The 12,981-nt window shown below is 31.8% G+C and overlaps 1 protein-coding gene across 6 annotated transcripts; it reads left to right on the forward strand.

The window, feature by feature from the left end:
• Positions 1 to 1,173: 1,173 nt before the first annotated feature.
• LOC110425966 (Pentatricopeptide repeat (PPR) superfamily protein) lies at positions 1,174 to 6,834 on the forward strand. Of its 6 annotated transcripts, none has more exons than XM_089785179.1 (5): positions 1,174 to 3,440; positions 3,574 to 3,764; positions 5,330 to 5,488; positions 5,583 to 5,688; positions 6,277 to 6,834. In XM_089785179.1, exon 1 carries the CDS (start codon positions 1,383 to 1,385, stop codon positions 3,342 to 3,344), a length of 1,962 nt encoding a protein of 653 aa, XP_089641305.1. In that variant the 5' UTR covers positions 1,174 to 1,382; the 3' UTR covers positions 3,345 to 3,440; positions 3,574 to 3,764; positions 5,330 to 5,488; positions 5,583 to 5,688; positions 6,277 to 6,834. The 6 variants fall into 6 exon arrangements, with proteins under 6 accessions (XP_089641305.1, XP_089641306.1, XP_021296731.1 ...); XM_089785180.1 differs by having other exon boundaries at positions 6,282 to 6,834; XM_021441056.2 differs by lacking the exon at positions 5,583 to 5,688 and having other exon boundaries at positions 1,174 to 2,349; positions 2,443 to 3,440.
• The last annotated feature ends 6,147 nt before the right edge of the window (positions 6,835 to 12,981 follow it).

Consider the following 12,981-nt stretch of genomic DNA (forward strand, 5'->3'; position numbering starts at 1 on the left):
AAATGCATCAAAATAAATTTTAATTAGTTATACAGATGCAGAATATTCATCTGATCCACACAAAGCTCGATCCTAAACAAGTTACTTGTTCACATATGGAGAAATTTTAGCAATTTGTGAGCAAATTGTGAATGTGTCTAGTTAAGATCTGTAACTCGATATATTCGAGAAATGTGTGGCTTGTCAACCAAAAAAGAAATTCTAACAACGTTATATGAGAATAATATTGCTTGCACAGCACATTTGAAGGAAACATATATTAAAGGCGATCAAACAAAACACATAGTTCGTTAAAATCTTTCTTCACTCATGATTTTCAAGGAAAATAGTGAAATAAGTGTTCAACAAATTCAGCCAAGTGATAATCTAGCAGATTTGTTCACTAAAACCCTTCTTGCTGCAACATTCGAAAAGTTGAAATACAGCATTTAAAAGATCTCTACAATGCAGTCATCAGAGAGAGTAAAATACGCACTATACTCTCTTCCTTTATCAAGGTTTTTTTCATTGGGTTTTTCTTGATAAGGTTTTTAATGAGGCAGTATTTCATAAGCGTATTCTTGAAAAGAATTATGTACTCTTTTTTCTTCACTTGGATTTTTTTTCCATGAGGTTTTTCCTTGTAAGATTTTAATGAAGCATATTCTTAATATAATGGATATTTAAGGGGGAGTGTTATGAATATTTTTGTAAATATCCATTTATTTTATCTATATCTAGATTTGATATAAATCAGATTAGATTAAGATTTAATTCATCGAATCTCTAAGTGTTATCTTCATCTTGTAAAAGGGTTATTTACCTATAAATAGCCCTCATTAGTTCATTTGTATATATACTTCAATAAGATTTCTTTTCTCCCTCTAAATACTTTCTTTTCCTTTAAATACTTTCTCTTATATTTCTCTTATAGTTACCCTTTTAGATTTATTTCATAATAATAATTATTTTATATCATATAAGTTTTTAAAATGTTACACCTTTATAATTTTTATCATTAAAAAATTAAAAAATCAATTGCAAAAAACAAAAACAAAAAAGTATTGAACCTCTTTTTGTAATTACATGTTTTTTAACAAATTATTTGAAAATTTTTATCCAAATTTTATTTCACTTTTATCATTTGAGGTAAGCGCAAGTAAAGAGGCTTATGCTTCTAAATTGTAAGTAAGATATTCCTTGTTATTTTGTTCCATCTTTTTAATGCATAGCCATGTCCGTGTGGGTTTGAATCAAAGACAAAACAATAGTTTTTGAAGATACCCAGACCTAAGGTATTGCTGTCTTTGTCTTTGTCTTATCTTATGCTTGCCTCTCTCCTTCAGGCCTCAGGTATGTCTCTTTAGGTTATGTCTTGCTGATGAACCAAAACCAAGTTTTTAATGAAAGCTTCGTTTTCAGTCTTCAACAAGCTCTTATTCAGGAGAAAAACCCCATTCTGGCATATCCCATCTAAGAATTCGGTATCAGTTTCTACATCTCTTTTAGAATCCCAACATTTTATCACCCAACACTCTCAAGTGTGCGATCCCCTGAGTATGATCAAATCAATACTCTGGAAACGCGGTTGGAATATAAACCCTGAGAACTTATGCCCCATTGATTTCAATGAGTCGAATGTGATGGGGATTTTGACTGATTTGTTTGAGGAAAGTTTGGATGCTGAGCTTGCTTTGTACTTCTTCAAGTTGTCTGAACGTTGCGTTGGATCATTGCACTCGGTTAAGTCAGTATGTAAAATGATACATATCTTAGTTTCCGGGAACATGAATCATAGAGCAGTGGATTTTATTCTACGTCTTGTGAGAATTAGCCGTAGCAAAGATGTTTCTGAGGATTTATTGTTGAAACTCTTTTATGAGACACATAGGGATAGAATGGTTTTAGAAACCGTGTGTAGCATGCTTGTTGATTGTTATATTAAGGAAAACGAGGTTGGTTTGGCTTTAGAATTAGCATGTCAAATGAAGAGTTTGAACATGATTCCGTCAATTCGGGTTTGTAATTCGTTACTTAAGGCGTTGTTAGAGTTAAATGAATTGGACTTAGCTTGGGACTTTCTGGACCAAATGCTGAGGCAAGGGAGTGGTTTAAATGTTGTGATTGTTAGTTTGTTTATTGACAAGTACTGCAGTAAAGGCCAACTTTTAAGTGCCTGGACATTTCTGACGGAAATGAAACACTATGGGATTAAACCAGATGTTGTTGCATATACAATCATAATTGACTCACTCTGCAAGGTGTCTTGTCTAGGAGAAGCAACTTCTTTGCTGTTCAAAATAACTAGATTGGGTATCTCTCCAGATTCAGTTTTGGTTAGTTCTGTTGTTGAGGGTTACTGTAAAGCAGGTAAACCAAAAGAAGCAATTAATGTTATAAATTTCTTTAATCTTAAACCAAATATTTTTGTATACAATAGCTTTATCTCAAAGTTGTGTGCAGATGGTGACATGGTAGAAGCTTCTCTGATCTTTCAAGATATGTTTGAGTTGGGCTTGCTTCCAGATTGCATCAGTTATACTACTATAATTGGAGGCTATTGTAAAGATCAGGACATGAATAGAGCATTTCAATATTTTGGGAAAATGCTAAAATGTGGAATTAAGCCATCTGTGGCTACATACACAGTGCTCATTGATGCTTGCTGCAAGTCTGAGGACTTGGAAATGGCAGAGTGTTTGTTTCAGAAGATGACAACGGCAGGGTTGGTACCTGATATTGTTACATTCAACACTGTAATAGATGGCTACGGAAAGAAGGGCCACTTGCATAAGGCCTTTATGCTTGTAGATATGATGAGATCAGCTGGCATCTCTCCTGATGTTACGACCTATAACATTATTATTCACAGCCTAATTGAAAGAGGATTTACAAATGAGGCAAAAGTTATTCTGGATGAGCTTGTACGAAGGGGTATTTCTCCTGATATGGTAACATTCACTAATATTATAGATGGGCTCTCCAAAAAAGGGGACTTTGAGGAAGCATTTCTCATATGGTTTTACATGAGTGAACGCCATGTGAAACCTGATGTCGTGACTTGCAGTGCTTTACTTAATGGCTACTGCAGGGCACGCCGGATGGAAGAAGCTAAAACTCTGTTCCTTAGGATGCTTGATGTTGGGTTGAATCCAGACCTGGTATTATACAACACTCTCATTCGTGGATTTTGTAAAACTGGAAACATGGATGAGGCATGCAACTTGGTGACAATGATGGTTAGAAATGGCATCCTACCAAATAACGTTACTCATCGAGCATTTGTCCTTGGATTTGAGAAAAAGTGGGTCAATAATCCTGAAGAAAGTGCAGCTTTGAAACTTCAACAACTTCTGCTGAGATAGGATATCCATGTTGATGTTGATTAGTATACAGCTATGCTATAACTTTTCATCTGAGATGCAGCACTGTTTCTGAAGATTCCTCCAGCACTTTGAGCTGTAAGATTGTCTTCTTTTCATGTTCCTTGTATTTGTATGCTTGATTTAGCCAAATTGAGTGAGACTTTTCTTTGGCATTGTGTTTGTTATTATAATTTCAAAACAATGTTCTGAATTTCTGGCTTCTTCTCAGTGATCGTTTCAGGTAGGATTGCTGGTATGACTTCATCTTCCTAACATAAACCTAGTTCTTAAGGGTGGTCTCTTTGCTAAATGTAAAGATCTGCCTTGGATGATTGGTGGTGCTTTCCTGTGGTCATACCTTCAGAAATCATATGAAAGTCTTGTGGGATGAACCTGATTTATGACAGGCTAGACTTTAAGGTATATTTGGCCCTCATCTTTCTGTTAGTTCTGCTGAATCAAATTACTGCACATGCAATATGCTGACCAAATAACCCTTAAATTTTCATGCAAGCACACATGTTTTAACCTACATGAATCTGGGCATATATATTTAGATGAAAATTATTTGGCTTCTTAGATGATAAGAAGAGGCCTTTCTGGTTCTCTATCTCATTCTGTTTACAATGTCTATAACGATGTTGGAGACAAATATTTTTGGAAGGCAATATTTGTTTATGGTAATCTCTTAGATGTCTTGATCAGGTACATTTGATTTTATTTTTTGGTGTTGTGTTCTTAATACTTTATGTGGTTGAATTACCTTAACATCCTCATCTTTAATGAACAACAAGGAATGCATGTCCTTGGATGAACATTGACTGAATTTCTGCAAAGCATGAAGTGGTGGTGCTCCTACCTTGAAATGAAGCTTTTTGCTGTTTTCTGTATGGGGCTAACAAATGTTGGCTGTAAACCCAATGAGTGACATCTTTAATTGCAATCACACCCAGAATCCCCACTTTCTTTTGAGAACTTCCTATTTCTTAATGGGCAATACACTACTGCTAGGTGGTGAAGCCTAGCTTCTCTAGATTAGATTTCTTGTTCTTTCACCCTTTGATCTTCTTAGATTTTTTTTTTCAACGATTATTATCGCAATTGACCATATTTCCATTAGGAATTGTATCTCTCATCAAATCAAGACTCTTTCTATTTAACTTCTACTGTACAGCTCATTCTTCAAGTAAAGCGGAATATGCCTGTGATACATGGATTTGTTTGACAAACTTCTATTATAAATAATTTGTAATATATAAAACTAATATTTTGAGAAAAAAAATGTAATAGTTGCTCGAAATTTAAGATTTTAATATATGTATTTGAAGAATTAGAAATCTAATTATATTTATTTTACAATGCTCAAAATAAAAACTCTGAAAAAGTTTTATCAAATAATCTAAAAAAGAAAGAGAGTTATAAATTACTAATTTTCTTAATTGATTCAATACAATAAGTTTTGACTAAGTCATGGAAGAAGTTTATAAATTTGGATACATTTTATGATGGCCTGTTACAATGTAAATGTTATCTCTCATATTTCTCTTTTTGTTTCCAAAATTACGCTTCATATTACAATGTGTGTGTGTGTGTGTGTGTGGGTGAAAGTGCAGGAGCTGATTTCGGGGCCTATTAACATGTTAACTCTAACATATGTTCAGTTTAAATTTCCTTTTACTGTGTTTTTGTATATAAAATGTCTTTGGACGCAGAGTAAGGGTTGATTGTATTCTTTATTCAAAATTTTATCCACCTTACCTTCTTCAAAATTTGAAAACTTGAGATGATGATGAAGATTTTGTAGTGAGTATTTATGTTGGCTTCAGAAAAAATCATTAACTGGTTGCTACTTTTGGATGAGGAAATGAGTGGAGGAAAAGAGATGGGCTGCAGTTGTTAAAAACACATTTATTTTTTTGGAATGAAAACTTTTTATAGAGTATATTTTGTGCTCATCAAGGCTTAATCAACCTGATGTAATGCAGGGAACTTCAGGGTCTTCATCCTCCAAAATGCAGGTATTCTTTGAAACTTGTTGCAGATTTATGAAAGCAATTACCTCCAAGTGTAGATGGTCCTGGGAATTTCATTTGTTTCCGGTTCAAAATATGTGCTCAAAACGGGGGCACCACAAATTCAAGCTTGTAAGTTCTTTTTCCTCGACTCTCTTTGGGAATCTATTCAACCTTTTTAGTAATCATGGTGGAATTCTAATCAGTACTCATTTTATCTTTTTAGGAAACATGTAGCACATGTATACGTCAGTTAGGATAAAAGATATTGCTAGGAGATCCAACTCTATCTTCAATGCCAGTGGTGCTGAATCCATTATAAACGGGTGGAGGCATGAGACTTGTTTCTAACTCTACCATGTTGTGAGACGTGGCTTAAAATTTTTAATTTCATTTGTTGTAGGTGAAAGTGTTGGCCCTTTCCATTTAAAAGTGCCAACACTTGTAAAACAAAAGCTTGGTTTCCAAGAGATGTACTGAAGTGTTGACGCCTTCCATTAACAGTACAAAAGTGTTGCTCTAGTGATTAATGTTCACTTTTAAGCTGGTTTAGACTAGAAAAATAGAAATAGGTCTTGTAAGGTTTGTATGAAGTGCCTCCATCAAAAAGTTAGGAAGCCATAGAAATCCTTAGCAAATGGCTTGCAATGGCAGATTTATCGTAAATGAGGATTTGGGGAGAACTAAAGTACTCTTTTAGATCTTCGATAATGAATTTCTTCTTTGTTGTACATGTAATGTACAAGGAATAGGTTTCACAAATCATGCATATCATTTGTATTTTCTGTCATATTTTATTCTTTTGTTGTTTCATATTTCTTGATTAGTTATTGTCTTGGTTAATCAATCTAATGTCTAAGCCGGTTGTTTTGATTGTTTCCTACTACCATTTAGTGTTTGTGACGGTGCAGTAGTTCCAGTGCAGGGTAATGCTGATGAGGGCGATTTTCGGTATAGAGTAGAGAGTAAAAAGCAAGTTCTCCTAAGGGGAAACAAAGAGATATGGATGACCAAACTTGCAGCAGCACTCTAGTAAATGTTGGCACTTTGGCCTTGACTGAAAGTGAAGAAAGAAAGGGATTGTACAGAATAGGTGGAAGTGAAAAAAGGTTGCTTGACATGGTTATGATGTGGTATGATCATTCCTACATGGCATGAGCTTAGTGGCTGTGGGCATTTTAACAACTTTTCCAGGGAAAGAGAAGAGCCCATGGCCATGGTCCATGGATGGATTAAAAGGGCAGCAGAGATTGGAATTCTGGATCTTTCACCTGGAGAGCGGTTGTTAATAAGTGGAAGATCAAGTCAAGCGAATTGAATGTATTTACTTAGAACTTGTTTGGTTTGGGTTGTTTTGGGTTATTTTTAGCTTAAAAGCTATTATGAAGTATTTTTAAAAAATAATAATTTTTAAAATTAAACTAAAGTTATTTGATAAATTTACTTTTATAAATTTTGTTGGTAGATAAATTTTTTGGCAAAACAATATATATAAGTTTAATTTTGATTATAAATACCATAAAAGATATTTAATAAATTTTTTTTAATCGTAAATTTCTTTATTCATCATGAAAAGAAATTAACTATTTTTTTATTTATTTCAAACAAAATTTTAAAAATATAAAAAATATTTTTGTATAATATAAAGTTTATAATTAATAATAAATTATAAAAAAAGAGTTTCACAAATAATTAATAAGTAATACATAATTCATAAATAACTTATAAATCAATAATTTTTATTTTGTATTAATGCAGTAATTATTTTGTTACGAACTTTACTTATGTAATTATCATTCTATATTCTATTATAAGCGTATATATTCATTTCTTTATCATTATTTCTTTCTTCTTGACTTTTAAGGATATAATTGAAATTACGATCACATCTATCAAACTTAGTATCTATAACATCACACTATCTAATGTAGTTATAAAGCACCGTTGTTATAACAATAATATTTTCTTGTTTTATCATTAGAAATAGTTTCATATCACATAAAACATGTCACCTGTTTTTTCGAACTTCAATTATTCATTCAATAACATTTCTTAATAAAGAATGTTACATAGTTGAATATTTCTTCTACACTTTCTGGCTGACTGTAACATCTAAAATTAATAATGTGATATCTTTCACTTTTATAAAGTGCTAGTTCCCTTTCATATTAGGATAACTAACATTCACTACATAGTATTTACTTTAAAAAATTAAAAGTGTTAGTATTAGTACATTAAAAAAATTCAAGAGGAATAGCAGGAACATGTGATCCATTTATGGCACCAATGCACTCTTGAAAATAAGGCTAATATCTATGATTAATTTTAATTTTGGATGGAACTTTTGCAAATTGAAAATCTAGAGCTCGACAATTTCATTGGCCTATAAATATAAACTATCTAACACTTCATTAAACTTCCTACTTACAGTTTATTTTGATTTTTCAAATTTATTTTGAGTATTACAATTTGTTTTGCTGTGTACACAAATATAAAGAAACATAACGACCGCCTCCAATGTTGTCGTGTCTTTAAATAAATGTAATCATCCCTTATTCATTAATGTATTTGTAAGTTGCAAATTAGCTTGTGATTCCATTCTAAACATTCTATAACTTTCACCATAATTTGTAAAGTTTCACATAGCCAATTTCATCCATCAGAATAATTGAATTTGTTTCTTTGTTTCATTAAATATTTCATGTGATATATAATTGCACTGTCAGCTCCTCCATATTTGTTTTGATAAAACCTTGTATATTTTCTTCTTTTTACAACTTGTACTGATGACATTGAAATTTCAACACTTTCAACCGCGTTATGACTTTCTATTGCCTCACACAATTGTTCTAATGTTCTTAGTAAGCTTGTTGCAGTCCCAATTTTTGCCTTACCCTTTAGTACTTTTTTTCCCATTTCTTCTGGCATCATTATTTTCCTTTTGATTTAGCAGTTTACCATAAGACTGTCATCTTCCTGACAATTGATTTCTTCAGCATTAGATTCAACAATTTCTTGTAATGCAGTTAGATATGGAGATTCGACAGTATCTTTAAATGGTACACTATCGCTAATGTCCATGCATTTTGACTAGTAGCTACTACATCCCTAAATATAAATTCTAATTCATCAACATGTTTTAGCCTGTGATATCGAAATCTAGCATATTTTGGATTGGCCTACAAAAACATCAAAGAGAAAGAAACTTTTAAACAACTTGCATATGTAAAATAATTTATAATAGTTAAAACACACTTTTATTTTGGCTTCCCACCATGTGGCATCAACTTTGATGGTTCCCGTCTCATGGTTTCAACCCAAACCTGTTTCTTTGCTCTTCAATTGTTTTCATAAAATCTATTAATTCCTTAGACTATCCAGTGTACTTTTCAATTGCTTTTGGGTATAGTTTTTATTAGTACAAGTATTAAATTCCTCTACTACAATTTCCCATCTTTTAGTTTTGAATGAAATTTCTGGTTTTCTATACTTACGAATCTCATATGTATAAACTGGATGTAAGATTTTGATAGTGACCAAATCCCACTTTGCATTATGTTTTAATTTTTTTGAAATTTTAAAAACAAGAGAAGGCATTTCTTGGACAGCCATAAACTGCAACAAGATATATAAAGCAATAAATCTTGTGTAATTACTACTCTATGAAAAACTAATCATTCTTAATTCTCAACTTTTTCAAATGGAAGAAATTAATAGACACTTTTAACTATAAATGCATTGCTTACACAACACTAAAATCCAAAATTTTATATATATCATATCGGCCAAGTTGTTTCACATTGGAATATCTGAATGCCTGAACGCCTAAAATATCCAACACGTGATCTTACTTGCTTGAAAAACTTTACCTTGTTAGGCCGTCAATAAAACTCTTATGTTGCTTTTTAACTGTTTTCAAAGGTTGTCATAGTTAAATGTTGAACTTCTCCAACCTAATAGTCTAAAGTTTGAACAGGTTACTTTTAAAGTTTGGAAGGTTCTAACTTTGAAATTTACCTTGTTACTGTAGCAATGTACCAAAGGTTGTTTACATGCAACATTTAAAATCTCTAGTAAAAAAGGAAATAATCTTACTTGGATAGTTTATCTTTCTAATAGGTGTACATGTTTACAAATCAATGTAAAACTTTCATTTTTGTATTGCAAAAAAAAATCCTAAATCTGAAACCTTTTACAAAATCCCACCTTATAAAAGACTGAAAAGTTATTCCCATGGCTAACCATCCTTCCACAAGTACGCTTAATGATGACTTCAGCATGGGTACACCACCTAGCAATACTCTTATCACACCCAAACCTATAGGCTAAGCTCACAACCACTTGCACCACCATTAACTTCACCATATAGTCTCATATGAATGCAACATCAAGCAACAATATGGCAAACCCAATTGCAAAAGCATGAGTAGATGCACCTAACAAAATCATGCTTTGTATATTTTTTTTATTAATTCCTTGACAAAACCCTTTACAAAATCTCACTCAAACTTTAACTCTTCTGGTTTTCTACTTAAATAGAAGATTCAACAAGGAAATAAACATATAAAACTTCACACAAACCAAAACTAATAATTAAGAACATATATAAAACCCTAATTGAAAAGATGTACTAAAGTACATGAATATATATATATATATATAAAAACTATAAAAATTTGGATATTAAGATTAAAAAAAAGAGTATTTCAAGTGTTTAACATGGACCAAGAGCATCATTTATTGACATACATATTGAAATCTAGATAAACCATAAAAAAATTATTTAAGAGTTTTTAATATTCAAGAGATATACTTGAATGCAGCTTTGAATTTTAGATTTTCTTTTCTTTTAATCTTTGTAAAAACAAAAAAAAAAACTTAAGTTTCATTGTTGCTAGAACTTCTACTTCTACTTTTAAGAGGTAAATAGGTTGAAAAAAAGTTGAGCTAAACAAACACAAAGTGTTTCAATTTTTCGGATGATTTTGTAACTATCCTTTTTCTTAATGTTATTCCCTTTTATTTTAATTGAAATGTCTCTTTTACTATTTTAAGATGTTTCAAAATAAAATATATATATATATATGTTGTAAAAGAAATAATAGAAACAAGAAAAAAAGATAGATATTGAGAGAATGTTGTTTATGTATTTCTGAAACAATGCTTGGAATGAAAAATAACTGTGATACCAATAAAGGTGGGATGACCCCTTACTTATAGTTGAAGCCCCTTACGGATTAATGGTTATCACAATCTCCTACTAAGATATATTTCTAAATTACATTATCTTCTTGATAAATCTCATATTCTCACTTAGATAATATCCATATGTAGATAAATCTTGAACATCTAGAAAGTGGATAATATATTTATCATTTATCAATTTTACTCTAATTTGAATTGGTCTATTGTGGTGTGACATGTCCATGTTCTATAACACTCCCCCTTGGACGGAGCACTATTGTGGTGGCCTAATTGGTGGAGTGAATCTGTTTAATGTCAACTTATCGACTTTCCTGAAGTTCGTGAGTATAGAAAAATTTCAACGAGATATGCTTGGTCTATCACCTTTAATATATCCTCCCCTAACTTGTGCAACACAAACACCATTATCTTCATAAATTATGATGGGAGAATTTGTAATCGATGTTAAACAATAAGAATTATGAACATGTGTTATAACGGATTAAGGGCGATAATCTCAAAGTGATTAAAGGATGTAGCTACTAGTGTTTGCTTAATAGAGTGCCAAGAAATGGCAGTGCCATTTTAGCAAAATAAATAGTCGATTTGAAAGCGAGCCTCGTGCAGATCAAATTTATATCTCACATCAATACATCCAACTAAACCAAAGTTAGTGGAATACTTGGAATTATATAATCTCAAATCTATGATTCCTCAAAGATAATGACAGATATGTTTTATCCCATTCCAGTATCTCCAAGTTGGCTCAAAACTAAAACATGCCAACAAATTTATTGCAAAAGCGATATTTGATCTCGTACATTGTGCCAAGTATATCAAAGCCCTAATTGCATTAAGATATGGTACTTTAAGACCAAGTATCTCCTCATTAGATTATCTAAGATGAAATAGGTCTTTTGGGGGATCAAGAAACCTCATTACCATAAGGTGTTCAATAGGTGAGCCTTGTCCATGTTAAAACGTCTAAGTAATCTCTCAATCTATGTTGATTGATAGACAAGTATTCTATTTGCTTTATACTAAAGCTTTAGACCAAGACAAAGTTTGGATTTACCCAAATCTTTAACTTCAAACTCTTTTTTTAAATATTCAGTAGTTTTAGATGACTTTTATAGAGTTCCAATCAAATTCACATCATCGACAAAAATTGCTACCATAGCAAATCAGGTTTTTGATTTCTTAATAAACACGCATGGGCAGATAGGTTCATTCTTGTACCCTTTCTTAATTAGGTAGTTGCTTAAGCGTTAATACCACATGTGACCGGATTACTTTAATTTGTATAAAGATTTTTGTAATTTTATTAAGAATAAGTTGCAAGGAGTGTATGCTTTAGGCATTTTGAACCCCTCAAGAATTTTTATATAAATATTAGAGTCTACTGAACCATATAAATATACCGTCACGATGCCCATAAAACACATTTCTAGTTTTTCAGAAACAACTAGGCTAATAAAGAAACAAAAAGTAATCGTATCCATCACAAGTAAATAAATCTCATTATAACTAATCCTAGGTCTCTAAAAGAAGCCTTGGTTACAAGTCAAACCTTATACCTCACGACCTCATTTTTTTTATCTTATTTTTGGACAAAAACCCACTTGCAACCAACAAGCTTTACATTGTCAAGAGTTCAAGCTACATGTTTGAAAACCTCTTGTTTAGGTAAGCAAACCAATTCAGCCTAGATTGCTTCTTCCCATTTGGGCTAATCTTGCTTTTCTTGACATTCGATAATAGATCGCAGTTCATAATCATCGTTCATAATATCATGAGCAACTACAACTGCAAAAGCATGATTGATGATTATCTCATTTTGATCCCAAATCAAATTATAATATGTAAAGGAAATATCAGTATTCCTGAAGTTGGGGAAGTCGTAGGTATCCTAATTGATGGAAATACTATATCGTTGACATGACAATCCGTGAATCTAGTGATAAAAAGATCACGTGTCATTAGTTCCAAGAACCTAATAATGGACGGTGGATCAAACCCAACGTAAATACACAAACTGTTAGCAATTTTGAAAATATAGTGCCTTGGAAAGCAAGTATATTCTCATGCTTAATTTTATTAAATTTATTTATAATGAAAACACATTTTGATAATAAGACAAAGAGTTTGTTTTAGTAAGCATTCATTGTCTAGTTATTAAGATACTGTGATTCTATTGAGATATTAAAATGCATTTGTATAAAGAGTTATACATAGGAGACATGTATTCTAATTGAATCTAAAAATTATTCACAGCCATATAATAAAGTTGGTCACTTTATTGTGTCAAGGTTGTAGTGTATAGATTACTTTCAATGAAATGAATGTAATTCATTTCAAGGGAATGATGAGTCTCAACTCATCAAAATGGTTGACTTCGAGTAATGACATTATAACATGAACTGGAATCATGTGAGAATCAA

This window comes from Theobroma umbraticum, unplaced genomic scaffold (genome assembly GCF_002168275.2).
Source record: "Theobroma umbraticum cultivar Fairchild unplaced genomic scaffold, ASM216827v3 scaffold_12.1, whole genome shotgun sequence".
Classification (NCBI taxonomy): Eukaryota; Viridiplantae; Streptophyta; class Magnoliopsida; order Malvales; family Malvaceae; genus Theobroma; species Theobroma umbraticum.